The 27,535-nt window shown below is 60.0% G+C and overlaps 2 protein-coding genes across 23 annotated transcripts in view; both read left to right on the top strand.

Annotated features, from left to right (window-relative positions):
• DOCK6 (dedicator of cytokinesis 6) overlaps positions 1 to 8,619 on the top strand; it is a 34,624-nt gene extending 26,005 nt beyond the window's left edge. For 10 of the 15 annotated variants that reach the window (XM_059732338.1, XM_059732332.1, XM_059732329.1 and 7 more), the window contains 13 exons: positions 85 to 243; positions 932 to 1,032; positions 1,381 to 1,573; positions 3,177 to 3,320; positions 3,707 to 3,838; positions 4,297 to 4,311; positions 5,162 to 5,287; positions 5,528 to 5,617; positions 5,969 to 6,205; positions 6,501 to 6,644; positions 6,801 to 6,907; positions 7,455 to 7,603; positions 8,322 to 8,619. In XM_059732338.1, coding sequence (XP_059588321.1) covers positions 85 to 243; positions 932 to 1,032; positions 1,381 to 1,573; positions 3,177 to 3,320; positions 3,707 to 3,838; positions 4,297 to 4,311; positions 5,162 to 5,287; positions 5,528 to 5,617; positions 5,969 to 6,205; positions 6,501 to 6,644; positions 6,801 to 6,907; positions 7,455 to 7,603; positions 8,322 to 8,332 — 1,608 coding nt within the window. In that variant the 3' untranslated portion in view covers positions 8,333 to 8,619. Of the gene's footprint in view, positions 1 to 84; positions 244 to 931; positions 1,033 to 1,380; positions 1,574 to 3,176; positions 3,321 to 3,706; positions 3,839 to 4,296; positions 4,312 to 5,151; positions 5,288 to 5,527; positions 5,618 to 5,968; positions 6,206 to 6,500; positions 6,720 to 6,800; positions 6,908 to 7,454; positions 7,604 to 8,321 lie in introns of those variants that run through there. The other 5 variants (XM_059732331.1, XM_059732336.1, XM_059732337.1 and 2 more) reach the window with 5 other exon arrangements.
• A 1,075-nt stretch (positions 8,620 to 9,694) lies between these two features.
• KANK2 (KN motif and ankyrin repeat domains 2) lies at positions 9,695 to 27,272 on the top strand. 8 transcript variants are annotated; one of them, XM_019486184.2, is made up of 14 exons: positions 9,695 to 9,901; positions 13,217 to 13,327; positions 13,882 to 15,162; positions 15,377 to 15,476; positions 15,930 to 16,109; positions 16,442 to 16,529; positions 17,675 to 17,894; positions 18,374 to 18,516; positions 18,590 to 18,790; positions 19,793 to 19,882; positions 20,322 to 20,887; positions 21,779 to 21,893; positions 24,782 to 24,889; positions 25,429 to 27,272. In XM_019486184.2, the coding sequence occupies exons 2-11, from the start codon at positions 13,291 to 13,293 to the stop codon at positions 20,385 to 20,387; spliced, it is 2,406 nt and encodes an 801-aa protein (XP_019341729.1). In that variant the 5' UTR covers positions 9,695 to 9,901; positions 13,217 to 13,290; the 3' UTR covers positions 20,388 to 20,887; positions 21,779 to 21,893; positions 24,782 to 24,889; positions 25,429 to 27,272. The 8 variants fall into 8 exon arrangements, with proteins under 8 accessions (XP_019341729.1, XP_019341730.1, XP_019341731.1 ...); XM_019486185.2 differs by lacking the exon at positions 9,695 to 9,901 and adding an exon at positions 9,911 to 10,183; XM_019486186.2 differs by lacking the exon at positions 9,695 to 9,901 and adding an exon at positions 11,145 to 11,682.
• Positions 27,273 to 27,535: the final 263 nt, after the last annotated feature.

Raw genomic sequence — 27,535 nt, 5'->3', positions numbered from 1 at the left:
GGGGGGGACTCATATATGCAGAGGGGGAGGGCTGGGATGGGGCACAGGGGTAACATTCTCCTCCTCCTCCCCCCCCCACCCCAGAGCTTTGCACGAGTGAAGCTGCAGGTGACGCTGTCGCTGTCTACGCTGGTGGGGACGTCGCGGAGTCTCAGTGAGGAGCATCTGCGACGCTCACTGCGCACACTGCTCACCTACGCTCATGATGACCCCGAGCTGCACCACAGCCCCTTCCCAGAGCAGGTAGCTGGGCAGGGGCATGGTGAGCCCTGCCCCTAGCGGGAGGACCCTATGGAAGCCCTGCCCTGGGAATGAGAGAAGTGTCAGGGAGCCCCATGCCCAGGTGGGAGGTGGCTTGGGGAGCCCTACCCCCTTGTGGGAGGGGCCACAGGGAGCTCTGCCCTCTGGTGGGAGGGGTCTTGAGAAGCTCCCAGCTGGGAATCTCTAGAATCACTACCGCCTAGGGGGAGGAGCCTCTGGGAGCCCCATGCTAGGGTGAGTGGAGTCTCGGGGAGCTTGTGGGGGGCCCTGGTAGAAAGAGCCTCAGAGAGCCTTGTCCTGTGACTGGGAAGACACAGGGAGAGCCCCATCTGCTGGTGGGAGGGGTCTCTGGGAGCCCAACCCTTAGGGGGAGGAGCCTCAGGGAGCCCTACCTTCTAGGGGGTGGAGCTTCTGGGACTCCCTCCCCCCTCCCTGTGGTGGGAGGAACTTCTAGGAGCCCCACCCTTAGGGGAGGAGCCTTGGAGAACCCAAGGGAACCCTAAGGTGCCTTATAATGTACAGTGCCTGGCACTGGGGTGGGATATTTGACCAGGCTGCAGTGGGCTCTGGGGGGAACCATAATGTACCTAATGATGTACAGTGGGTGAGGTCTGGGGGAAGCAGGCAGCTAGGCCCCCTGTGACACTTACCAGCTCCCCTTTTCCCCCAGGTACAGGACCTGGTATTCAACCTGCACATGATCCTGACTGACACGGTGAAGATGAAGGAGCATCAGGAGGACCCCGAGATGCTGATTGACCTCATGTACCGGTAAGGACCCAGGCATCTGGGTACCCACAGCCCCTACTCCTGTCCCAGAGTGCACAGAGATCCCAGGCATCTGGGCTGCCAGCTCCCCTACTCCAAGACCTCAGCCCCCACTCCCCTTCCTAAGCTGAGAGAGAACCCAGGTGTCCAGGCTCCCAGCTCCAACCCTCTACCTGCAACCTGCTTCCAGAGCTGGGGAGAGAACCCAGACATCTGGGCTCCCAGCCCCCCTGTTCCAACCTCCAGCCCCCACTCCCCTCCCCAAGCTGGGGTGGAACTCGGGGGTCCAGGTCCCCAGCCTACCTGAAAAGGAACCCGGGTGTCCTGACCCTGCCTTCCCGCCCCCTCCAGCATTGCCAAGGGCTACCAGAACTCACCGGACCTGCGGCTGACATGGCTGCAAAGCATGGCGCAGACACACGCGGCCCGGGGGGGCCACGCTGAGTCTGCCCAGTGCCTGGTGCATGGTGCTGCCCTGGTGGCAGAGTACCTGAGCCTGCTGGAGGACCGGCGCCACCTGCCTGTTGGCTGCGTCTCCTTCCAGGTGAGCCCCTGAGCTGGGCAGGGGCAGGCAGTTATTTCTGGCAGAGGGCCACTTACTGAGTTTTGGCAAGGCATCAAGGGCGACATAGGCAGCCAGGGGCAGATAAGTTCAACATCTGTTCAACATCTTCATTAACGATGTGGACACTGGAGTCAGAAGCGGACTGGCCAAGTTCGCCGATGACACCAAACTTTGGGGCAAAGCATCCACGCCAGAAGACAGGCGGGTGATCCAGGCTGACCTGGACAGGCTCAGCAAGTGGGCGGATGAAAATCTGATGGTGTTCAATGCCGATAAATGCAAGGTTCTCCACCTTGGGAAGAAAAACCCGCAGCATCCTTATAGGCTCGGCAGTGCTATGTTGGCTAGCATTATGCAAGAAAGAGACTTGGGGGTCATCATTGACCACAAGATGAACATGAGCCTGCAATGCGATGCTGCGGCTAGTAAAGCGACCAAAACGCTGGCTTGCATCCATAGATGCTTCTCAAGCAAATCCCGGGACGTCATTCTCCCCCTGTACTCAGCCTTAGTGAGGCCGCAGCTGGAGTACTGCGTCCAGTTTTGGGCTCCACAATTCAAAAAGAATGTGGAGAAGCTTGAGAGAGTCCAGAGAAGAGCCCGCGCATGATCAGGGGTCAGGGAAGCAGACCCTACGATGACAGGCTGAGAGCCCTGGGGCTCTTTAGCCTGGAAAAGCGCAGGCTCAGGGGTGATCTGATGGCCACCTACAAGTTTATCAGGGGTGATCACCAGTATCTGGGGGAACGTTTGTTCACCAGAGCGCCCCAAGGGATGACGAGGACGAATGGTCACAAACTACTACAAGATCGTTTCAGGCTGGACATAAGGAAGAATTTCTTTACTGTCCAAGCCCCCAAGGTCTGGAACAGCCTGCCGCCGGAGGTTGTTCAAGCGCCTTCATTGAACACCTTCAAGATGAAACTGGATGCTTATCTTGCTGGGATCCTATGACCCCAGCTGACGTCCTGCCCTTTGGGCAGGGGGCTGGACTCGATGATCTTCCGAGGTCCCTTCCAGCCCTAATGTCTATGAAATCTATGAAGTATTAACTTTCTAAATTTTTAGGGGCCCCATGGGCCAGATAGAATGCCCTGGCAGGCCACATCCGGGCTAGGGAGAATCCAAGTGTCCTGGGATTGGGGAGTGGGTGGGACCCAGGTGTCCAGGGGCTGGGACTAGGGAGCTGGGTCGCAAGTGGGATCCAGGAACCTGGGGACCAGGGAAGATGGTGGGTCCCAGGTGTCTCAGGGCTGGGGAGGGGACAGGTCCCAGTTGTCCAAGTGCTGGAGGAGAGGCTGGGACCCAGGTGACTTGGGACCAGATAGGAAACAGGACTCGGGTAGGGGCAGGACCCAGGTGTCCAGGGCCCATGACTGAGGGTAGAACTCGGGCATCTGGGTGCTGGGAGCAGGGATGGAACCCAGGTGTCCTGGCTCGTGGCCCCTCTGCTGTCACCTGCTCCCCTCCCGGATCCGGGAGAGAACCACAGGTGTTTGGGCTCCCCGCTCCAGTCCTGAGTGCTGTGCCAGGGAGGGAACCCAGGTGTCTGGGCTGACCCCCCACCCCCTCCTGCCCCCAGAGCATCTCATCAAACGTGCTGGAGGAATCGGCCGTGGCCGACGACGTGGTGACACCGGGCGAGGAGGGCGTCTGCTCAGGGCAGCTCTTTACGGAACAGGGGTTGGTGGGTCTGCTCCAGCAGGCAGCCGATGCCTTCACTGCGGTGAGCAAGGACCCAGGAGCCCAGGGGGGAGGCAGGTGGGAGACAAGACCCAGGACTCAGGAGCCTGGTTGGGAATGAGACTTAGGAGTCTGGGATGGAACCCAGGAGTCCCGGGCCCTGAATTGGGGACAGGACCAAGGTGTCCTGGCTTACTGCCCCCTACCCTAGCCAATGTGGGGGTGGGGGTGAGGAAGGGAGATAGCATGGCTGAGGCCTTGCAATGCATTCTGGGAGCTTCATGCTTGTTGAGGTGGGGGTTTGGGTATGGAGCCAGCAATAAAGTGATGCCAGGAGGCAGAAGGGGCCTCAGGGAGTTCATGGCAGGGGGGAGGGGCAGAGACAGGTAAAATGGGACCCCCAATCCCCCCGGCCCCTCTTCCCTGCAGGCCGGGCTGTATGAGGCGGTGAACGAGGTCTACAAGCTGCTCATCCCCATCCACGAAGCAAACCGTGACCACACACGACTGGCGACACTGCATGGGCAGCTGCAGGATGCGTTTGCCCGCCTCGCCCAGCCGGTGAGCAGGGGTTGGATGCCTGGATTCACTCCTGGTGCTGGGGAGGGGAAGGAGGGGGATGTGGGTGCCTGGACTCCTGGGTTCCCTGGGAGGAGAGCTGGGGCTGGGAGGGGGGCTGAGAGCCCAGATGACTGGGCTCTCTTGAAGTTCTGGCAAATTTGGAGGGGGCAGGAGCAAGAACCTGGACACCTAGGTTCCCTGTCCAGGTTTGGGGAGGGAAGAGAGCATGGATTAGATGCCGAACACTTGGGTTCCATTTCCCATGTTGGGGAGGGGGCATGGGAATTGGAAGCTGGAGCTTGGACTCCTGGGTTCCAGCCTTTGCTCTGCTGCTAATTTGTCCAGATCCCCTCTCTGCCTGTGCCTTAGTTTCCCAAGGGGAGGGGTGTGCGCAGGGGTGTGTGGGGCGCATGCCAGCGACCATTAATGGTTTCTCTCTCCCTCTCGGCACCCGGCAGAGTTCTGGCTGGGAGGTAGGCCCGTTATTTCATGTATGCACACATCTGTGCGTGCGTGTTTTGTTTTGTTTTTTCCCCCCCTGCACCCGCGTGGTCCTCTCAAGCATAACCCAGGGGTGGGCCAGGAACCTCCCTGTTTAATCCCCTTGGGGTAATAGGGACTAGGAGGGGGGTTGGGTGGGCATGGGGTGCCTCTTGGTCTCTGCCCCACCTTCCCAAAGCATGGGAGGGGCCAGGACACCTGGGTTCTTTCACCTGCTGGGGGGAGTTGCGGGGGGGGGGCTCAAGCCATAGGGGATGGGACCCCAGACTGGAGAGGGGGGAGGGGGGGGCAGGCAGGCGCTGTTTGTGCCCATGGCTAACCCACCTCCCTTGTGGTTTCCCCCCTACCCCTCGCTTGTTGCTCTGGGCACCCCCTCCTGGCACCTGTATTTGGTGAGTTGCCTTGTGGGGAGGGGGCAGGATGGAGGGGGAGGTCATTAGCTAATGGAGGTTCTGGCTGCACTCCCTGGTAGGAGCTGCCAGAAGGCTTGGGGTGGCAGGGAGGTCCTGCTGCAGGGTGGGGGGTGCCAGGGGCAGGGCTCAGGCTATTCTGGGTCTGGTATAGTCAGAGCCCCACCCACATCACAACCCCACCCTTGAGGCTCGATCCCACCCCACAGCTTGTAGCCCCACCCCCTAGGCTCTGCCCTCAAGGCTCAGCCCCACCCTACAGCTCATGCCTCACCACCCCTGGCTCATAGCCCCATGTCCAGTTCATTTCCCCTCCCACCTAGCTTGTAGCTCCACCCCCAACTCCAAGCCCTCCCCCGGGCTTGGCTCTGCCCCTTGCTCATGCCCCGCTTTGCTCTCCAGGTGCCCCCAGCGGATGTTTGGCACCTACTTCCGCGTGGGCTTCTATGGCGGGCGCTTCGGGGACCTGGACGAGCAGGAGTTTGTCTACAAGGAACCATCGCTCACCAAGCTGCCCGAGATCGCCCACCGCCTCGAGGTGTGCCCGGCTCTACCACCGTCCCCAACCCCTCGGGTGCCAAGGCTCTGCCCACCTGCTACAGTCCTTCTCCCTGCTCTGCCCACACCTCCCGCTCCCCTGGGAGGTCCTCATGCTCTTCCCACCTCCTTGGGCTCCGCCCATCTCCCAGCTTCCCTAGGTGTCCCCCAGGCTCCCTAGTGGGGGGATGGGGAAGCTGGGCCATGACAGAGGGTGGGGTCTTACTACGCCTACCCCCAGGAGTTCTATGCCCAGCGCTTTGGGGATGATGTGGTTGAGATCATCAAGGACTCCAACCCCGTGGACAAAGCCAAGCTAGAGCCCAGCAAGGTAGGTGGGGAGGAAGTACCTGATCCTGGGGTGGGGGATAGGGGGCATGGGGAGGAGGTCTTGATCCTGGGGGCAGGGGATAGGTTGGGGGGAGGGGTCTGATTCTGGTGTGGGATGTGGGAGCCTGATCCTGTGGGGGTAGAAGGGGGACCTGGTCCTGGGGCAGGAGAGGGCAAGTGATCCAGGGGAGATGGCCCCGATCCTGGGCAGGGGAAGGGTGATCCTGAGCAGATGGCCCCAATCTTGGGCCAAGGTTCTGATCCTGGGGCAAGTTGTGTGGGTACATGGGGAGGGGGACCCTCAATGCCCCAGGCCCACCTGCCCCTCTTTTTCCCCCCCCCCGCCTCCCAGGCCTACATCCAAGTGACCTATGTGGAGCCATATCTGGAGGCCTATGAGCTACGGGAGCGTGTCACCGACTTCGAGCGCAGCTATGGGCTTCGTCGCTTCCTTTTCTGCACCCCCCTGACACCGGGTGGGCGGGCGCACGGCGAGCTCCACGAGCAGTTCAAGCGCAAGACGTTGCTCACCACGGCCCATGCCTTCCCCTACATCAAGACTCGCATCAACGTGGTCCACAAGGAGGAGGTGCCAGTGGGGGGGAGCCAGCATGAATGATGCTGCCCCTGGAGGCTGAGGGGGCACTGCAATCGCCCAGAGGCAGCAGTGGGTTCAGGGCGGTGGCAAGCGGCGAGCTCCCGCAGATGGCTGTGGTGGTGTCGATGGCAATGGGGGGGTAGCGAGCACCAACTAGCCGCAGGTGCTGCCAGCAGCATTGGCAGCACTCTCAGGGGGTGCATGCGCACCTGTGTGCACCCCCTACACATCATCAGTGGGTGCTGGGCTGGGGGACCTAGCCTGACCCCGTGCCTTCTTCCCCCAGATCATCCTGACCCCCATCGAGGTGGCCATCGAGGACATGCAGAAGAAGACACAGGAGCTGGCGTTCGCCACCCGCCAGGACCCGGCCGACCCCAAGATGCTGCAGATGGTGCTGCAGGGCTGTGTGGGCACCACCGTCAACCAGGTGCAGGGCTGGAGGCAGAAGGCTGCAAGTCAGGAGTGAATGGCACAGGGTGCAGAGCAGGGGGCTGCAGGTCAGGTGTGAGGGGTACCATCAGGGCACAGGACTTGCCCCCCCCCAGCCTTGACCCCTGACCTCCCCCTTCCCCTCCCCTCCCAGGGCCCGCTGGAGGTGGCCCAGGTGTTTTTGGCTGAGATCCCACAAGACCCCAAGCTCTACCGGCACCACAACAAGCTGCGTCTCTGCTTCAAGGACTTTACCAAGCGGTACCAGCCTGCCCCTGCCATGCATGTTTCCCCCATGTGTGTACAGACACCCCCCCCTCCCCGCACACAGACACACGTGCAGTATCCTTCCCCCACATGCCTGGCCCCCTACCTGTACAGAACCTGCTCACACATGCATCCCACACATGTGAACCCCACATGTGTGCAGAACCTCACACACATACGCATCCCACCTGTGTATGCAGAGCCCCTCCACTTGTATCTGTACATGTGCTTGCACATTCAGCATTATTCATTGGCTCCGCCCCCTTTTCATGCCCTGCCTCCAGCACTATGGCAGCCCAGGTCACACCCCACTGTGTGTTGGCTCTGCCCTCAATCACCACAGCTCCACCCATGCCTATGCCTTGCCCCTTGGCCCCACCCTTAGCACCACACCCCAGTGGTGCTCTGGCACTGCTACTTTCACCCCATCCTCTGCCCACTCCCTAAGCCCACATCCAGCCATGGTCTAGCTCTGCCCCCAATTGTCTAGGCCGTGCCCCCTTCTGAAGCCCCACTCCTCTAACCTGGCCCTGCCCTGCAGGTGTGAGGATGCCCTGCGGAAGAACAAGGCTCTGATTGGACCTGACCAGCGCGAGTATCACCGGGAGCTGGAGCGCAACTACCAGCGCCTGCGGGAGGCACTGCAGCCTCTACTTAACCGCCGTGCCCCTCCACTCCCACCTCCCACAGGTGGGTACATGGTGTCTGGGTCCCAGCACTCCCCAGTCTCACCCCCTGCCCTCCCAGAACTTGGGAATAGCACCCAGGCATCCAGGCTCCCAGTCATGCCCACTGAAACCCACTCCCATCCTGGGATGCAGGGAGAACCTTGGTGTCCGGGCTTCCAGAACACCCACCCTGACACACTGTCCTCCTAGGACTTGAGGATGGGACCCAGGCATTTGGGCTTCCCACCCTGCTGAATCAAATCCCCTGCCCTTCCAGTGCCTGAGGGTGGAACCCAGGCATCTGGGCTCCCAGAAGACCCTTCCCTGAACTGTGCCTGCCCCCCCCAGCTGCAGATAGAAGCCAGGCATCCTGGCTCCCAGCCCTACCTGCTGGAAGCCACTCCCCCTCCTGGAATGCAGTGAGAACCCAGGCGTCTGGCCCCCAGCCCCACTCCCATCCCTGCCCTTCCAGAGCTTGGGGATGGAACCCAGGCCTCCTGGCTCCCAGCCCTGTCCGCTGGCAGCTGCTCCCTGTTCCTGGGAGGCAGAGAGAACCCAGGCATCTGGGCTCCTAGCCCAGACCCTCAACCCAAGCTAGTCCATAGTGGGGTGGGGGGAAGCTTGGGGCTTGACTGGGACACCCCAGGGGCTGTGAAAAGGGGTCACTGTGAGGTGACTCCCTGTGGCACTAACCCAATGTTCCTCCCCCTCTTTCCCCCCCCCCCCCCCCCCCCTTCCAGTGATTCCATGACCCGCTTCAGGCCAAGGAAAGTGGATGATGAGAGGCACCTCAGAGCTGCAGCCTGGACCCCTGCCCTCCCCAGCACCTCCTGGGGGACCCCAACACTGGCTTGGGGGGAGGGGGAGCTGAGGACATCCCTACTAGTACCCACCAGCCTTGGGGGACCTGTGCTGCTGCCCTACCCCGCCAGGCTGTTTACCCCTCAAGCCCCATTTACCTCCCCAGCCCCATTCCCCCCCTCCCCCATTTTATTTATGAAACAATTTATAAAGAACCCCCCTTTGTATTCAGAGGCATCACTTTGTATGTGGGAGTGTATTTGGAGGGGTGATTCTGCAGCTGTAGGGGTAAATGTGGGTCCTGGGAAGGAGGAGGGGCAGTTCCCCCACCAGGAGCAAAGTTTCTTAAGCTGTGGAGGGAAGTTGCCCCCTCTGCTGGCTACAAATGACCTATTGGTCCTGGAGGGGAATGGGAGCAGGGGGAACCAGCTGCCAGCTTGGGGGGTTCTGGTCCAGGCTGGAGACAACCTCCACACCAACTACCCTGGGATTCTGAGAGCTAGAGCATCCCAGGAGCTCATAGACCAACCACACTCAGTCCTGGGGTGGGGGGTCCCCCTGGGGAGATGGTATCTAGTCCTCCAGTAACTCCCCTGAACTGGGAATCTGAGGGGTGCTATACTGCACCTAGTAATGTGCAGCACCTGTCTCTGGGATGGAGTATTAATTTAGGGCTACTGTAATGTTCCTGATAATGTGCAGCAGCAGTATAGGGTCGTGGACCAGGCTAGAGGGCTGCAAGGGGAACTATAATGTGCCTAATAATGTGCAGTGCCTGGCACGGATGCGATATTAGACTAGGCTGCAGTGGGCTCTGGGGTGAACCATAATGCACCAAATGCTGTGCAGCATCCAGCACTGGGATGGGGTTTTGGGAGTAATGCAGCTAATAATGGGCAGTACTGGCTTTGAGCCCTTAGCTGGCTGGGGGAGACTTAGAACTACTGTAATGTATTTAATAATGGGCAGTACCCAGCATTGCAATGGGGGTCCCTACACTAGAGTGGGAGGGGGCCGCCAGGAGGGGGAAGCTCCCAGCGGCTACCGTAATGCACCTAATATTATGCAGCACCCGGCACCGTGAAGGGGTTCCTAAAACTTGAAAGGGGGGAAACCCCCACCTAGGCTACCGTAATGCACCTAATACTCGAGCTGAATATGCGTAGCAGGCGGGCTGCGAAGGGAAGCCCTGACCTACCTGTCCCGCTGTGTGTGTGTTGTGGGGAGAGGAGGCCAGGATCCTGGTTGACTCAGAGCTGAGCTAAGCCTGTGCTTGACTAGCCGGGGAAGGGGTTTAGGTTTTGGAAGTGGGGGGGCGGGGTCCAGGATCGGGCACCTGCGGTGCTTGGTGCTGCAGTCACCCCCCACCGCCTCAAGCCCCGTGGCTCCTGCCAGTGGCGGGATCGGGCCCCGCTCCCCCCAACCCTGCCCGAGGGGGAGGGGGCGGGGCGGGGCTCGGGCTCCGGGAGGGTTCAGATCTGAGGCTCGGCCGGGAGCTGCGGAGGGAGCCGCTGAAAAGGTAGGATTCCGCCCCCGGGACAGCCACCCCCTCACAGATTCGGGCTTAAAGAGCCGGGGTTTGAGGACACTGATACACCCCCGAATCCCTGTCCGGCGAGGGGGTCTCTTCCAATCGGCCTCTCCCAGGATCGGGCCCCCTCTCCCCCGGAGCGAGGCCTCGTGGCTACTTCTCATCGACTCCGGTGTCTCCCGGGGGGGGGGCTAATCCCAGCCCCGCATGGAGCACCCCGAAACCCCTTGATGCTGCCTCTCGCCCCGTCTGTCCGCGTCTTGCCCCGAGGTAACTAGCTGGTGGTGGGGGCCGGGGCTGGAGGAGTCTATGAGCTGCCCCTGCTCCAGGATCTCGCCGTCCGCCTGCAGCCTGATGGAGGGGAGTCGGGGGCACCGCTGGCCAGATGTTTGTCATTAGCTGCCGCCTCTCGCTGCCCGCGGGGAGGGGGGAGGCGCTGGTGCGGGGCGGGGGTCGGAACAGCCTGACGGGCCCCGATTCCGGTCTGGGGGCCCCGCTGCTGAAAGCCCTTCTTGTCCTCCCAGCCCCGTCTGCAGCTGTCCCAGGCCACGAGCACACACGCTCAGCTGGTCCCGGGTCCGGGTCTGCCCCGGGTCTGGGTCTCCCCCAGGCAGGACCCCGACCCCCTCACACGGGCGGGGATGCAGCCACCTCTGGGGTGTATGCGGCAGCCAAGGAGGAGGCAGGTCAGGGGCCCTGAGATTCTGGGGGGCCGAGGAGGTAAAGCCCAGCGAGGCAGCATGAGCCAATTAGGCGGTGATTAGCCGTGAGCCCATTAGCGGGGTGCTCCTCCAGCCTGGGGCCGTCACGAGTTTGTAATGACCCGGGCCGGGGGCCACACGCGGCTCTAGGCGCGGCCGAGATGTGGGGCTGGGTCGTGATCCGCCCGGCGCAGCCCTGGGGGTGCTGAGGGTTACAGCCCACCCCCGGGCTGAGGTGCAACCGCTTCTTGGGGGCGCAAGGGAAGGGGTACAGCCCCCCAGTAGTGCGGGTGTAGCTGGCTCTGGGGTGGGGGCCAGAGGAGAGCAGAGCCACGGGCGGGGCAGCGGGGGGGACCAGGCTCCGGCTGCCGGCCCCACCCCGGAGCCAGCGCATCGTGGCCGTAACCCGAGCTGGGCCGGACCCGCCCGGGCGCAGCGGCTGGGCCCAGCTCGGCCTAATTGGTTCCATGTGGCTCCCAGCTTGGGGGGGGGGGGGGTTAAAGGGGCCGCGCTGCCCGGGGAAGGGGCCCCCGTAAGGGCTGGGAGAAAACCCAGGAGTCCGGCCTCTCAGCCCCCCCTGCTGTCATTCCTCAGCCCCCTCCAGAAAACCCAGGCGTCCGGGCTCCCTTCTGCTTTGACCCACTGGCTCCTGCTCCGCTGCCAGATCTGGGGAGGGAACTTAGGCGTCTGGGCCAGACCGAGGGCGGCTCCATGCCCGGCTCTGACCTGTTCCCCACCGCAGCTAATGCCATTAGCCCTGGATGCTTCCCAGTTGCGGATGCCGGATTAGCCGGGGCGGGGGATTAGCGGAGCCGCCCTGGGTTGGAGCGGGGGCCCGGACATCTGGGTTCTCTGGGGGGACGGGGAGCTCAGACAACTGGGTTTTTTCTCCGTCTTCTCCCTGTACGGCCCTTTCTCCCCCGCCCGGCCCCGTGCCTCAGTTTTCCCGGGAGCTTGGAGCCGGTTCCCTCGGGGCTGAGTGGGCAGCAGCTGGAGAAGTATGTGCCCCCCCCCGGTCAGGTCGGCTGGAGAGAGGCTGCGGGGCAGGCAGGAATGCATCGCGCCCGGGTGAGGGGGTGCGGGTCGGGAGTGAGGGGCACTGCACGCCCCTGTGCAGCCGCTTCTGGGGAGGGACGTAGCGGCCAGGTCGCGGGGGGGTGGCGATCCTGCCAGGCCTGGGCATCGATCGTGGCCGGGGGCGGGGCGGGGCGGGGCGGCGCTGGTAGGTCTGGACCCCGGATGCGGGACCCGAGCGCGGAGCGGCCTGGCCGGTGCCCCCGGGACATGGAAACTCGGCTGAGAGCCACCCACAGAGAACCCAGGCGTCTGGGCCTCGCTCCAGCGCCCCCGCCCCTCCCAGCTCTGCAGGGAACCCAGGCGTCCGGCCACCCTGCGCCCCGCCGCAGCCCTGACCGGGACCATCCCTGAGCCAGAGGTGCCCCAGCCCGGACTCCTGGGTTCTCTCCAGCGCTGGGAGGGGCGGGGGAATCTAGTGGCTTCCAGCTGCGGGGGGGGGTCAGGTCCGGACACCTGGGTTCTCTCCCGGGTCTGGGGCAGGGGAGCGGGCTCTCGTGTTTGGTCCCGATGCCTGGGTTCCTGCCTGGGTCTGGGGCTTTTCCCCGGCCGGGGTGAGCGCCGATGCTCTCATCACATGGCAGAGGGGGGCACTGGGCACCCTGAGCCAGATCGGGCTCAGGGAGCCAGATCGGGACCGGCCTGGGGGTCTGGCGGAGGGGGTGGCTCCGGTCCCCTTCCCCCGAGGCAGGAAGTTCTCACATCGCCGCCTGCAAAAGTGTTTATTTTTAGAGCAAATCCCAGCCTTATACGGGCTGCGGGTCGGGAGTGAGGGGCACTGTGGGGCTGGGGGGGGGGGCAGGGAGTGAGAGCACCGGGAGTGTGGGCAGGGAGCTGCGGGTGAGGGGACTGCAGGGCTGGGGGGGAGCTACTGGGTTTGTGCAGTGCCCAGCACTGGCATAAAGGACCCCCAGGCGCTACCGTAATGCACTTAATACACTATCCCAGAGACCTAGGGTTCCCCCTCACTCCCCCCTAATTCCCACGTCAGAGTTTCCAGTCCTGGCACTGCCTGGGCTGGGGCAGGGATGTGGCTGGGAGCCCCTGGCGCCAGTGCTGGAAAATCCCCACCAGGGCCTGGCAGGGCCAAAGGGGGACAGGGGCAATGACTCATGGGGGGGGGGGGGGGATTGGAGCCCCAGCTCCGCAGTGGGAAGCCCGGATGCCTGGGTTTCCCCAGCTCTGAGAGGGGAGTGGAGGCTGGGGAGACCAGATGCCTTGGGTCTCTGCAGACCATAGCATGTTCTAGGGAAGGGGTCAGCACCCCCAGCACAGGTATCAGAGTGTAGCACAAAGGCATTTTGCTTGGCATGTGCACCCTGGGGAAGGGGGCTAGGGCTGAGCTGCCAAAACAAGGATCAGGCCCCTCGCAGCTCCCCTGCTGTCTGCCCCTGGGGTGCCAGCATCTTACAAATGGAAGTTGTGGGTGTTTTTGGCACTGCCCAAAAATGTTGCCAAACCCTGCTCTAGGGGCTGCTATAGGGGCAGGAAAGAACTCCTAGCCCAGCCCCTTTCCCTCTCTCTGCAGACTCGGGGCCATATCTCCCCTCTACCCCCCCCCCCGGGTTCCAGTGACAAGGTGAGGATCGGCCCAGCACCACTATGGCCCAGGTGCTGCACATGGATGCTGGCTTCCCAGGTGGGCCTTGGCAGGACGCAGGGGTCCCAGCTTCAGTCTGCTCAAACCGCCCCCACCTCCCCTCTCCCACTCCCAGTCTCACTGCCTGTGCTGGGTGCCTGCATGCTGGGGGCAGGGAACCAGCTGCTCTACCCCAGAGGTGTCTGCATTACACACCCACTGGGCACCGTTGGTGGTGGGCTCAGTTGGATGCTTGAGTTCCCTCTAGCTCTGGGAGGGCAGTGGGGTCCAGTGGGTTGCAGCAGGGGGGACTGGGATCCGGGACACCTGATTTCTCCCACAGCTCTGGGAAGGCAATGAGGGTTGTTGGTTAGAGCAGGAAGGGATCCTGGCTGCCTGGGTTCTCTCTCAACTCTGTAAGGGCAGCAGGGCCTGGTGGGTCAGATCAGAAAGGAGACTGGGACCCTGGATGTCTGGTTTTTCTCCATTTCCTGAAGAGCTGTGGGGGTTTGGGTGTGGGGGCAGGACTCCAAGGCAGACTGTGCCTCAGTTTCCCCAAATTCCCAATCATCCTGGGGAAGGACAGACTCTCATCCCTCTCTCCACCCCAACAGGGAAGCCGGCACCCCCCTCCCCACCCTCCCGGGGGGGCCCAGCCCCAGCCCCTTCCCCACCCTACTCAGTGGAGACACCATATGGCTACCGTCTGGACCTCGACTTCCTCAAGTATGTAGATGACATTGAGAAGGGCCACACGCTGCGGCGCCTGCCTGTGCGCCGGCGCCCACGCTGCGCCTCAGCCTCCTGGTGGCCCTCTACCGAGTCTCTCTGCTCCACTGACAGTCGCCTCTCAGCCCTGTCCTACGGGCCCCGGGATGCCCGGGTCGAGAGCACCCTGCTGGGTGCCCGGCGCAAGCTGGAGGGGCAGGCGGGGCCCAGTGGGCTCCGGAACTCCCGCCTCTCCCTGGCTGGCTCTGGGCTGTCCACACCTGCAACGCCCACGCCTGGCCATCTCCAGCATGTCAGGGAGCAGATGGCAGGTGCTTTGCGCAAGCTGCGGCAGCTGGAGGAGCAGGTGAAGCTCATTCCAGTGCTCCAGGTGAAGGTGGCTGTGCTCCAGGAGGAGAAGAGGCAGCTCAGCACCCGGCTCCAGAGCCGCCGGGGTTTGGGGCAGCCTGTGGGGGGCACCGGGGAGCTCTACCTGGACCTACCTGAGGAGGAGATGGCAGCCAGAGGCACCCGGGAGCTGCGGTCTGTGGCTGTGGGCACAGAGGGGGGCACCAGCGGTCAGCGTAGTGTGGGTGTGGGTATGCCAGAGCCGGAGATGATGGAGCTGGGGGCTGGTGCTGGGGAGGGAGACACGGTGCGGGCACTGTCAGCACGGGTGGCTGTGCTGGAGAGGCAGCTACGGAAGGCTCTGGGGGAGCTGCAAGATGCCCGGCAGCAGCTGGGGAAGGGGGCAGGTGCCAGGGGGCAGGCAGTGGGGACTGAGGGACAGGTGCCAGGGGTAGGGGGGCAGGTGGAAGAAACCAGGGGAAAGGTGCTCGGGGTGGGAGAGCAGACACCAGGGCCTGGAGGGCAGAGGCTGGGGACACAGAGGCAGATGGCAGGGCCTGGGGGGCAGCTGCAGGGGGAACAGGGGCAGGTGGGGAGTGCTGGGGACCAGGCACAGGGTGCAGGGGAGCGGGCAGAGGTGGTCAGGGTGGTCCAGGTGCCACAGGGCCCCGAGATCGCAGCCAGTACAGCCGCTGGCCCAGCTGCTCAGCCCCAGCATGCCCGCGGCCTTGAGCCCCGTGATGGTCCTGACCTGCTGGAGATGGCACTGCCCCGTCTGGTGCTTGCCCCAGCCCACGGCCATGCCCATGGCGCCCACAAGATCAGCATCATTGAGACAGGTAGGGGCCAGGTGCCGGCTGGGAGTTGGTACCCCATGCCTGGGTTTCCTGCTGGGCTAGGAGGGGATTGTAGCCTCATACTCAGAGGGCTGGGATGCCAGGACACCTGAGTTTCCTGCAAGACTGGGAGGGGATTGTAGCTGGTGCTCAGAAAGCTGGGTGCCTAGGGGAACCTGGGCAGCCCCCACTCAGCCCCATTTCCTCCTTCCCCCAGGTGCAGCTCAAGCTGAGGCCCAACCCAGTGCCAGGGCTATAGGCGAGGACCCAGAGCCCCCAGGGGGGTCAAGCTACCACCTTGGGGGCATCAACGGCGGGTGAGAGCAGCCTGGAGGGGTGGGTCTTTCTGGGACAAATGGGTCAGAGCAGGGGGTTCTGGGAGGCTGGTCACTGGAGTTCTCTCCAGCTCTGGGAGAGGAGCAGGGTCTGGGGCTGGGGTGTTAGAGTAGTGGGGCTGGGAGCCTGGATGTCTGGGTTCTCTCCTCACTCTAGGAGGGGAGGTGGGGGGTCTCAGGGCTTGGGTGGGGAAATGGAGTTCTATCCTGGCTCCAGGAGGGCAGTAGGATTTAGAGGTTGGGGGAGCACTGGGAAGCCTGGATTCTCTTACAGCTGGGGAGTGGGACCTGAGGGGTTACAACTGGGGCATGAGAGGCTGGATGCCAAAGTTCTATCACTGCCCTGGGAGAGGATTGGGATCTGATACGGTGGAGAAAGGGGGGCTGGGAATACGGACACTTGGGTTTCCTCCTCACTCCCTGCTGCGGACCCAGGTACGAGTCGGCATCCTCGGACTCCAGCACAGCTGAGAACTCGGAGGCCGAGAGCACAGAGAGTGAGTACCACGAGGCCAGTGAGGGGCTCCCGGCAGGGGGGGCTGAGACCCCCAAGGCCACTGAGGAGGAAGCAGCAGCAGGGGCGGCACTCAGCACCACACAAGGCAGCAATGATGGGTAATGCACTGGGGCAGGGGGAGTGGGCTAGTGGTTAGAACCAGGGGGCTGGGAGCCAGGATGCCTGGGTTCTCTCCTGGCTCTGGGAGGAGAGTGAAGTCTTGAGGGGTCAAGGTCAGGCAGGGAGGTGGGGCTTAAACCTAGGATCGTGGATGCCTGGGTTTTATCTCCACTCTGGGAGGTGAATGGGGTCTCAGGGGGTGTTAGAGCCAGGACCTGGACACCTGGGTTCTTTCCTGGCTCTGGTGGGAGGAAGTGCTTGGCTGTGAGTTTGCCCAGGGTCTGGGCAGGGAAAACCCCTACTCTCCTTCCTCATCTCCCCATCTCTGCAGGCTGGGGCTTGGGCAGGAGCTGCTCTCAGCCTGCACCATCCTGAAGAGGTACCTGGAGACCCCTAATGCCTCCATGGATACCAAGACGGTAACCACAACCCTGGTGAGGGATGGGGGGAGGAAGGGGGTCATGAGAGACTTGAACCTGGGATCTGGGACCCCACAGAGCAGCACAGAGATAGCAGGAAGCTGCATGCAGCCCCATGGCCTTGGAGGAGCTCCTGCAGGAGCCTGGACTCCTGGATTCTGCTTAGGACAGGGGGAAGGGTCAGGGGAGCCCTCGGGGTTTGCCCTGTAGTTGCAGACATTCCCTGGCATCAGGCTGCTGACTTTCAGGTCTGTTAGTCTGGAGATCACTTAGAGTAAGCCTAGTCCCTGAGTATTAGGTGTATTATGGTAGTACCCAGGTTGTGGAGGGGCAGGGATAGGTGTTGTGCTGCCTGCAATTAGATACATTAGGGTAGTATCATGGAGGAAATGCCAGGTGCTGCTTAGACTCCAGCCAGGATTGGGGTCTTAAGTGCTGCACATGATTTAGTGTGTTATGGTAGCATGTCCCAGGCACTGCAGACCCTAGCTGGGAATGCCCCATGGGGCTTTGCGCTACACTCTTACTACAGGGGTGTAGGTTGTAGCCATGTTGGTCTAAGGACATAGGCAGACAAGTTTCTTTAGGTACATTAAGGGGGGGTTGGGAGTCAAGGGGGGCTGGCCGGCCTGGGGGGCAAGTGTTTAGGATTGAGGAGCAGAGGCAGGGCACAGCCATACCACTGCCCCTCCCCTCCCAATCATATGTCCCTCCCTACTCTCCTTTCCCCCCCCTCCCTCTTCCCCCTCACAGGTGCTCTTTTTTTATACTGGAAATATGGTAACCCTAACATTATGGTAGCCCCTAGTGGGGCTGTGGCCGGGGTGCCAGGTGCTGCACATTATTAGGTGTATTACAGTAGCTCATGCCAGGCACTGAACATATGCTACTGTAATGCACCTAGTAAGTGCTGCTCAGACCATGGTGCTTACAGGGCCCTGTGGTGCCAGGTGCTGCACATTGCTATCATAATGCATCTAATAAATGCCTGGCAGTGCACAGAGCTAGTTTGGGATGGGGCCCATGGTGCCAGGTGCTGGATATAACTACTGTAATTCCCCTAATAAGTGCCCAGTCTGCACAGACTTGGCAGGGATGTGGCACCACACTGATTTTTTTCCCCTCATGTTACGCTGTCTCCACAGAGGGACGCCTATGGGGTGGTGCAGCAGGACTGGCTGGGGCTGGCATGCGGACAGGCAGTTGAGGCCACAGCCGTGTCCCAGCGCCTGGACACCTACCGCGCCTTCTCACCTCGGGTCCTTGCCACTGCCCTCAACATGACTGATGGGCATGGGAACACAGCACTGCACCATGCTGTCTCCTGCTCCAACTTCCCCCTGGTGCGGCGTCTTCTTGACACTGGTACTGCCTAGATGCCTGGGTTCCACCCCTGTGCTGGGAGGGGGCTGTGGGCTGTGGGTTGAAGCAGGAGGGGCCAGGAACCCAGATGCCTGCATTCTCTCTGGATCTGGAAGGGGAGTGAGGTTGGCTGAGAGCCAGGGGTTTTGGAAGCTTGGATGCCTGGTTTCTATCCCCATACTGGGCAGGGAGTGGGGGCTGGGAAGTTACAGAAGGGGGCTGGGAGCCTGGACACCCAGGTTCTCTTCCCTGCTCTTGGAGGTGTGTGTGGTTTGGGGGTGCATTTACAGCTGGGAGACCAGATGCATGTGTTCCCATCCCTGCACTGGGAGGGGGCCTGGTGGGTCAGATCAGCAGGGACAGCAGCCAGGACTCCTGGCTTCTTTCCATGCTCTGGCCAGGGACATTGAACTGGGGTGGAAATGGGGCTGGTCTCAGGGTTCACCCCCTTTCCCCGCTTCCTTGACTGTCTGTTCCTCCAGGCCTTTGCGATGTGGATAAGCCAAACCAGGCTGGCTACACGGCGCTGATGCTGACGGCACTGGCAGCTGCCTGCCCTGATGCTGACCGTGCTACTGTCCTGCAGCTGCTCCGTGCCGGGAATGTGGATGCCCGTGCCACGCAGGTTGGGGCAGGGAAATAACCCCCGAGGGAGGCAGTGGCCAGGATCAGTGCCTGATTCCTGCCCCCCTTCCCAGGCGGGGCAGACGGCGCTGATGCTGGCTGTCAGCCACGGACGCCAGGATGTGGCCAGAGCGCTGCTGGCCTGTGGGGCCAACGTGAACCTGCAGGATGCTGATGGCTCCACAGCGCTGATGTGCGCGTGCGAACATGGCCATGCTGCCATCGCCCGCCTACTGCTGGCTGCCCCTGCCTGCCGCGTGGATCTGGCTGACAATGTAAGTAACCTGCCGTGGTGGGGTGGGGGGAATCTTCTCCCACGGGTCTCCCTGGGGGACTTGGGATGGGGGGAGGTTCTTTTGGAGTTCAGAGACAGAAGGCCCCCAGGATTTGCTCATAGGCCATGTTAATTTGCATGTGATGTTCATTGCATATGGACAGTTTATTTGCGTAATAGTGCCCCTGCTAGGGGGTGTTCTGTTGGCCTAGGCAATGCTTATTTGCATATAAGTGTAATTTGCATATATAATTTGCAGAATAATTTTCCAGTAGGAGTGGCTTTGCATAAGCAATGTTCATTTGCATATGTCACACATTGCATAGGTGTTGCTTATTTGCATGATGGCTGTCTTGCGAGGGGTAGTTTCATCCCCACCTGGGGCAGGTGCTGGGTTTGCATAGGTAATCCTCATTTGCATATGTAGGGTCTTTGCATGTTTCTCATTTGCATAATCATTTTCCAGCAGGGGTGACTTGGCCTAGGCATTGTTCATTTGCATATACAATTAATTTGCATATGTTTCCCTGCATAGGTGGGTCAGGTGCTGGGTTGACGTAGGCGATGCCTGTTTGCATATGTCCCTCATTTTCATACTAGTTCTCCAGCAGGGCTTATTTTTTGCATAGGTGATGTTCATTTGCATATATAGTATCTTTTGTACACATATGATTGTTTTCATGCTGGTTCCCCTGAAAGGAGTAGTTTTGTCCCCATCTGGGGCAGGTGCTAGATTTGCATAGGCAATTTATATTTGCATATGGGCCACTCTTTGGATAGGTCATGCTCATTTGCATCTTAGTTTCCCTCCAGGGGTGGTGGTGGCTTCCCCACCTGGGGCAGAGGCAGCTGCTGTGGGAAGGGGAGGGCAGGGGTGTCTGAGATGAAGGTATTAGGGGTCCTCTGGGGGAGGGGGGGCAGTAGGGGAGCCTGGGGCTGAGGATCCCTTGAGTCCCCACCCCCCCAGTCCCTACCATGGGCTCTGAACCAGCATTCCTCCCAGGACGGTAGCACTGCCCTGTCCATAGCGCAGGAGGCCGGACAGACGGACATTGTCAACATGATCGAAGCCTGCCTTGGTGCTGCTGCCCTGGTGAGTGACCCCTTTCCCACCTCTGAGGAACTTGGAACATGCACATGTATGTGTGCACACATGCATGCATGTGACATGGGTTGCACATGCATGCCCATGACAGACACGCTATACACACGATAGGTTTGCACAAGTGTGCACACTCACACAACAGGCTTACACATGGGTGCCTGTAACATGGGCATGCACACAACAGGCTTGCACACGCATCCTATGACATGGCATGCAAGCACATGTATGCTCACACAAGTGCACATGCTTGCCTCCTGCTTGGCACCAGAGAGACATTTTCTCTGCCTGTGCTGGCAGGGTAGAATCTGGGCCCCTGCCCTGCTTGGGAAAGTTGCCTGGCCCTAGGCCCCTGGGTTCAAATCCCACCCCCTGCCTCAGTTTCCCTTCTTGTGTTCTGGTCAAACTAACCCTGACCTCTCCTGCCTAGGGGAACCCCCTGCCAGTGACCACTGAGACGGCAGTCACCACAGAGGCTCCTGGAGATACCCAGTAGCAGCTGGACCCATCATCAGCACCCCCTCCCCACCCCCCCCATCCTCTGCTGAGGGCAATATGCCCACAGGCCATAGGCAGCTTCAGATCTAGACCCATATGGGGAGTGACCCCCTGCTCCCAGCCCCTGCAAAGGAGGGGCGGGGGCTGGGAAGACTTGAGGGGTTTCCCATCCCTGCAGCCCCCAGGGCTCTGTAAAACAAAGAGGGGTGACCCCCTAGCTCTCCGTCCATGCCCCCTAGCCCTGCTCACGCTGTGTCTCAGTTTTTCCTCTTTGAAAGGAGGATGACAACAGCCTTCCGTGCCTTGGGACCAGTTGTGGGGGGAGGTGTCCCCCTCACCCCTTTGGTACAATTCCCTCCCTGGCTCTGTAGTTGCGAGCTCACTGCTTCCCCCTGGCCCTCCTCCCCCCAAACCCACACATTGCCCTGTCTCCCCCTGCCCCGCCCCGCCTGCTGTCTATCTACTCGAGGAACCAGAGCAAGTACAGAATAAACCAAGGTATTGGAAACTGCATCAGTGGCTCTGCTCCTTTGGTTCTGCTGCTCCCAGAAACCTGGGTTTCCTTTCTGAGTCAGGGAGGTGGAACAGCTTGCTGCACTGTACCATGCCTCAGTTTCCCCTCTGGGTCTGCTTGGCTGTCTCTCACTGGGTGTCTATGCAGCTCTGGGCACTGTGGGGCCCTGGTGTGTAGAGGTTGGGTGGGGGGGTCGGCCGGTGTGGGATTTGGTCTGGTCTTGTCCTGTGGGGAGCATGTGAGTCAACCTCTGGCAACAGATGACACTGGCAGCAGCCCAGATATGGGAGTCCAGCCTTTAGAGTGGTCCTGAGACCCAGTCCCTATATATGGACCAAAGCTACAGCTCCTATAGCTGACTAAAGTCTCTGTAGCAGTCCTGAGACCTGGCCTCTATAATGAGACTAAAACCAAGTCCCTTTATAAAAGCTCTGAGACCCAACTCTTATAGTGGGGCAAAAACAGGTCCCTATAGAAGCCCTAGGACCTGGCCCCTATTTTAAGGCCAAAGCCAGGCCCCCTGTAGCAGCCCCAAGCTGCTCTCAAGCCCCAGTAAGAAGCCCTATGGGAAGAGGGGACATGGAGATCTCCCTTCCACCCTGGGAGGGTATCCTCTGCCCTGTCCCCAACCCGGTGCCTTCTAACTGCCACCCAGCACCTGTTAGAAACTGGGGCCATTGGCATCCATCCTCTCAGCCAGCACAGGACCCTCAACCATGAGGAGGAGGTAACAGGAATGTGAGATCTGTGGGGGGAGAGTGCAAGCCATATGCTGGGGGGCATGGAGTCATGACAGCTCATGGCAGAGAAACGGGTATGGGGATGTGCCTGGGTCCCAAGACCCTCCCTCACCACAATTGCCTGATGGTCCCCAGCCTCCCCCCCCGCTCATGTGTCCAACTCAGAAGCCAGCATACCCGGGCTGTGGCTCTGCAGGATGTCTATGCAGCCTTGAAGAACACCATGACCTGCTTCAGTGCCATGATCCTGGTGAGTGCAGGGGCTGGGAGTGGGGGAGCTAGTGGCCTTGCCAACTCCCTGGGATAGGCACATACATACAGTGCCTGGCAGGGAGAGAACAGGGAGGGGGTGAGAATGCACCTCCCCTCTGGGGCTTTGTGATGGGCTGGGCTCCCTCTCTGAAGGGGCAGAGAAACAGGGCTGCTGGGGCATATGGCTCATTAGAGAGACAGATGCTGGATTGTGAGATAGTGGAGAGCTCAGGTGACCCTGGTGATGAGCCCTCCCTCATCCCTGTCCCAAGGCTGCAGGCATCGCCTTGGTGCAGCTGGCTGTGTGGGTGAAGATGGGCAGCACACCTCCTTCATGCAGGTGCTGGGCACATCCTCCATCTACTTTGTCCAAAGCTGAGTCTGTGGCATCGCCACCAGCTGCCTCATTGTTCTGGGGCTGCTGGAGTGCCTATAAGGAGAACCGCTGCCTGGTCATGATAGTAAGAGTCCCATGGGGTGGGGTGGGTGCACCAGACCTTACGGCTGCCAGGGCTTCCAGCCTTGGGCCTTATGGCTACCTGGTCTGGCCTGGCCTGTCCTGCTGGTCCTTACGGTTGCCTGGGCTTTGAACTGGCTGGGCTGGGCTGGGCTGGGCTGGGCTGGGCTGGCCAGTCCCTACAGCTGCCTGGGGCCCTCAGCAGGCTTTAGACCCTGGCAGTCCAGGGCTCCTGGGACCCCCAGTACCATTGGTGACACACGAGGGAGCAGGGCTGGTTTGCACCCCCAACTTCTAGAGGGGTCTGCAGCTTCTTCTCTGTCCCCCTAGCTGGATCAAGAACACCTGGCTCCTACCCCATAAATCAGGGAAGCCAGATCCCTGCCACCCCTCTTTTCCACCCCCCCGCCGCCCCCAGCTTCTGCCAGTACTTTGCCATCGTGCTGGTCATCTTCATCATGGAGATCTCCATGGCCATTGCTATCTTCACCTTTATGCCACTCATGAGTACTGATGCTTGAGGAGACAGGGGATAGAGATAGGAGATGGGGGCAGCTGTAAGGCCTGGTGCACCCAGCCCACCCCACCCCATGGGACTCTTACTATCATGACCAGGCAGTGGTTCTCCTTATAGGCGCTGTAGCAGCCCCAGCACAATGAGGCCTGTAAGCCTCACCTCGGTGCTCGGGAAGATCTTGGAGAGAATCATCAAGGAGCACATCTGTGGGGGGCCGGCAGGGGAGATCATACTCGGGGGCAATCAACATGGGTTCATCAAAGGCAGGTCCTGCCTGACCAACCTGATTGCCTTTTATGACCAAGTAACTAAATCCTTGGATGATGGTGCTGCTGTGGATGTAGTCTTTCTAGGCTTTAAGAAGGCCTTTGACACTGTCTCTCACCCCATCCTCATCAATAAGTTAGGTAACTGTGGCATTGATGCCTGCACAGTTGGATGGGTAAAAAATTGGCTGATGGGGCACACCCAGAGAGTAGTGGTGGATGGGTTGTACTTAACCTGGCGAGATGTGAGCATTGGGGTACCCCAGGGCTCGGTCCTCGGGCTTGCACTGTTTAACATCTTCATCAGCAACTTGGACAAGGGGGTGAAAAGCACGCTGTCCAAGTTTGCTGATGACACTAAGATGTGGGGCGAGGTGGGCACACTTGAAGGGAGAGAGGCTGCAACTAGATTTAGACAGACTACAAAAGTGGGCAGACAAGAATAGGATGGGGTTCAGCGTAGACAAATGCAGGGTGCTGCACCTTGGGAGAAGGAATCCACAGCATACATACAGGCTGGGGAGTTCCCTTCTTGAAAGCACAGAGGCGGAAAGGGATCTTGGAGTCATTATTGACTCCAAGATGAACATGAGCTGCCAATGCCAGACCACAGCCAGCAAGGCCGGCCATACCTTGTCATACATCCAAAGGTGCATCTCAAGCCGGTCCAGAGAGGTGATACTCCCCCTCCATGTGACTTTGGTCAGGCCGCAGTTGAAGTACTGCATTCAGTACTGGGCACCGCACTTCAAATGGGATGTGGCCAGCCTGGAGAGGGTTCAGAGGAGGGCCACCTGCTTGGTGAGAGGGCAGCAGGACAGGCCCTATGAGGAGAGACTGAGGCTGAACAGGTTCAGGTCCTTCAGCAAGAGGAGGCTGAGGGGGGACCTGGTGGCTGCCTACAAGCTCATCAGGGGAGATCAACAGCAAATAGGTAGAGCCCTTTTCTCCCCAGCACCACCTGGGGTGATGAGGAACAATGGTAATAAGCTGATGGAGAATAGGTTTAGGTTAGAGATCAGAAGGCAATATTTTACAGTTAGGGTGGCCAAAATCTGGAACCAACTTCCCAGGGAAGTGGTCCTCACCCCTACCTTGGGCAAATTCAAGAAGAGGTTGGATGATCACCTGTCTGGGGTTTTGTGAACCCAGCATTCATTCCTGCCTGTGGCAGGGGGTCAGGCTAGATGATCTGTTCAGGTCCCTCCTGACCCTAGCTACTATGAAACTATGATAGGGACAGCACAGTGCCCCCCAGCCCTTGGTTGGGCTCACCCAGGAGTCAGGGGCATCACCGGAGAGCCCTGAAGGGCACAGACGACACCAGGATCCCCCCCCACCTCCCCCTTAGGTATCCCACCCTGTGTTGTCACAGCAGCAGGCAGTCACTGCCGGTGGGACCATGGCATATGCCATGACATGCAAGACGCATGTTCTGCCACACACAAACCCCTCCCTGTGCCCTACTGTTGCAAATCAAAGCTGGGGTCAAGGTGGCAGGCTATGGGGGCACCAGGGCTGTAGGCCACTGGAACTCCCAAGCCCTGTGTCTCTGTTGGCCTCAGTACAACACAGACCCGGCTGCCTTTGCTCAGAGGGGGGCTCCTGCTTGGCTTTCCTCACCCCCACCCCCCATCCCCTTGTAGGTCTGTTTGTTCATCTGTAATAAGGCTCTCAGGGCACTGAGGAAGAAATATGGCAGCTACAAGTACAACAACATCATGTCCTGCAGCTGGAACTCTTACATGCTGGGGGTTGGTACTTCTTAGCCGCCCCCCCCCCCCCCCATTTCCCTGAATCAGTCCCAAGATCGGGGTCCCAGTGTGCCTGGTGCTGCCCATTTCCAGGGCCACTTGCAACCAGCAATTAATGTGCTACTGCAGGGCACAGGGTTGTTCCCCTCTCTTTTCTACTACTTCCTTATGCCACCTTGGGCAAACCCCTTAGCTTCGTAAGATCTCTTGTGCCCCCTCCATGGCCCTGCCCTGCCCTGTGGGAAGTTGCTAGGAAGGGGATGAACTAAGTGGGTGAGGGACATTGTCTCCCAAGGGATGCAGCAGGGAGTGGATCTCTCCTGTGCCCAGAGAGTTCAGTCCCCCATCTCTTCCCTTCCTTCTACCCCCAACTCCCAGCTGGGTCCCTAGGTAGCAGGGCTCTGTCTCTCCCTACAGCTGGTTTCCTTGCTCAGGCCCTGCCCAGCCCCAGCCTCTGGTTTCTAGCCCCAGCCCCAGACCTGTTGTCAACCACCCTCCCTCCCACCTATCCTCCCCACCAACGCCCCAGCTCTTTTCAGCAAAACTGCCATGGTGTTCACAACCACATGGACTTCAAGCGCTCCAGAAATGCACAAACCTGACACCACTGGGGCTACTGCAAGGACCCTGGAGCCCCTACTGCAATGGGAGAGACACCAACAGCACCATCATCTACATGGAGGTAGCACCCAGCTCAGGGCAGGGGCAGGGATGCAGGATCCACCCTGATGGCCTCCCCAGGGTTCTGGCTTCTTGGGACATGGGATATCTGAGTGTCCACCCTGGCTCTTCTCCTCTCTGCTAGGTGGTCTGGGAAGTTATGGCTGCTTAGAATAGAGACTGAATCTCAGCTGTAGCTCCCTTGCCCTCCTTTATTCTGCTGACCTCAAGTTGCAACTCAAGCTACTGCTGCAACCTGGTCTCAATGGTTGGATCTAGGAGTTTGAAAAGAGCTGCAGGCAGTCTGCAGGGCTGTGTAATAGGAGAAGAGAGACCAGGAGCAGACAGCTGCATTGCCCTAAGTGAGGTTGGCTGGATGAGTGAAAGATCAAATATGTTAAGGAAGAGAGAGGGCCATTAACATCTGTGACATGAAAAACAATGAGCCATGAAGTCCACTGACCCTCAGCTGTTTGAATAGAAATGCAGCTGCTGCTGCTGTGTGGAGCAGGGATCAAAGCACAGAGGGCTTTTCTCCTGGGCAGAAAATCCGCTTCCATGTTTAAGATGTTCCCCAATTTGTGGGTGGGTGACAAAGGTACATGTGGCATATAAGTAAATACGGTACCATAAGCTCCAGCCCAGGCTCTGTGCCAAGGGGGAGATTCTGTCTCCTTGGAAAGGGAGGAGATGCAATTCCAGGGCTGAGGAGGGCTGTCCCTGCCCCCATCACCATCTTTCCATTATTTAAAAAAAAAAAATTTCCCTTTCAGGGCTGCTTCCCCAAGATGAAGACCTTTCTCTGGAGGAACACCTCCGTGATGGGGGCAGCCACCTTCATCACGACCCTGCTGGAAGCGAGTCCAGGCCCATCTCTGGGACTTTGCTGCTCTGTTTATGTGGAGTTTTATCCCCCTCCCAGCTGAGTTGGTGCCTGAGGCTCCTATCCTGGTCTCCCCATCTTAATTATGCTGCTGATTGGTACAGGGGCCTAATCATCCTCCTAGATGCAGACTCGGAGGTTTGAGTCCCATCCCTGTTATTTGTGCCCCCTCCTCTCGCAGGTGGTGGCTATGGTAGTCTCCCTGACACTCTGTGTAAGGGGCGAGCAATTATTTTGTGTGGAGGGCTGCTTACTGAGTTTTGGCAAGCCATCCAGGGCCGCATGACAGGCAGCCAGGGGCAGATAAGTATGAATTTTCTAAATTTTTTAGGAGCCCCGCGGGCTGGATAGAATGGCCTAGCAGGCTGCATCTGGCCCATGGGCCACATTTTGCCCACCCCTGCCTATGTGAAGCTTGAATGGCAATAGAAAAGCTCAAGCCACTGGTTCCTGCTGCACTGGGATTCATTGCACTGGAGGAGGAGAATGAAAGGCTGCTGTGTGCCCCACTCCCAGGTCCCTAAGACACCTCCATTCCCCTCGATCCTGCCCTATTGCTGTAGTCAGGGGAGTTTCTGCCTTCACCTGTTGAAGCAGCAGGATCTTGTGCTGGCCCAGTTGTCTCATTTCATCCTCAGGAAGTACAGAAAGCCCAGGGAATGGCAGAAATCTGGGGGGGTGGGGGCAGAGGTTGACGTTCAAGACTGTTTTACAGGCACTAAGCTTGACTGGATGTAGCAAGCCCTATCTTTGAAGCTTCCCTTATTCTCCACCCCACCCCTTTCTGCCCTCTGGGAAGATGATGCCATGTCAAAGAGATAATAAAAATATTGTGATGGATCCTTTGGCCTCCATTTGCTGTTGGGTTTTTGGCCTCCAGCAAGAGTTGCCTGGAGGGGCCACTGAGCCAGGGATGTAGGCTCTTGGTCAGAGTGGGGTTAAAAACAGGGGAAGGGTGAGAGGTGTTTGTGGCACAAGCTCCTTGGAGTTGGGGGGGCAGATCCTTGAAAGGAGGCAGCAGGGGCTGGGTGTAGGGGGTCCATGCCCCTTGGAAGTCAGGGGTGGAGCTTTCATGTCATAAATGCAGAGATACCCTGTTAACT

Source organism: Alligator mississippiensis, chromosome 8 (assembly GCF_030867095.1).
Source record: "Alligator mississippiensis isolate rAllMis1 chromosome 8, rAllMis1, whole genome shotgun sequence".
Taxonomy (NCBI): domain Eukaryota; kingdom Metazoa; phylum Chordata; order Crocodylia; family Alligatoridae; genus Alligator; species Alligator mississippiensis.
Note: the sequence above shows the minus strand (reverse complement) of the source record. Positions and strands in the feature narration are given on the sequence as shown.

What these genes read in the sequence shown, in the direction of transcription:
- KANK2 (XM_019486184.2), top strand. Translation starts at nt 13,291, where the DNA reads ATGGCCCAGGTGCTGCACATGGATGCTGGCTTCCCAG. An exon ending in CATGGATGCTGGCTTCCCAG is followed by an intron (nt 13,328 to 13,881) that starts GTGGGCCTTGGC and finishes CCACCCCAACAG; the next exon opens with GGAAGCCGGCACCCCCCTCC. An exon ending in CCTCCATGGATACCAAGACG is followed by an intron (nt 16,530 to 17,674) that starts GTAACCACAACC and finishes CTGTCTCCACAG; the next exon opens with AGGGACGCCTATGGGGTGGT.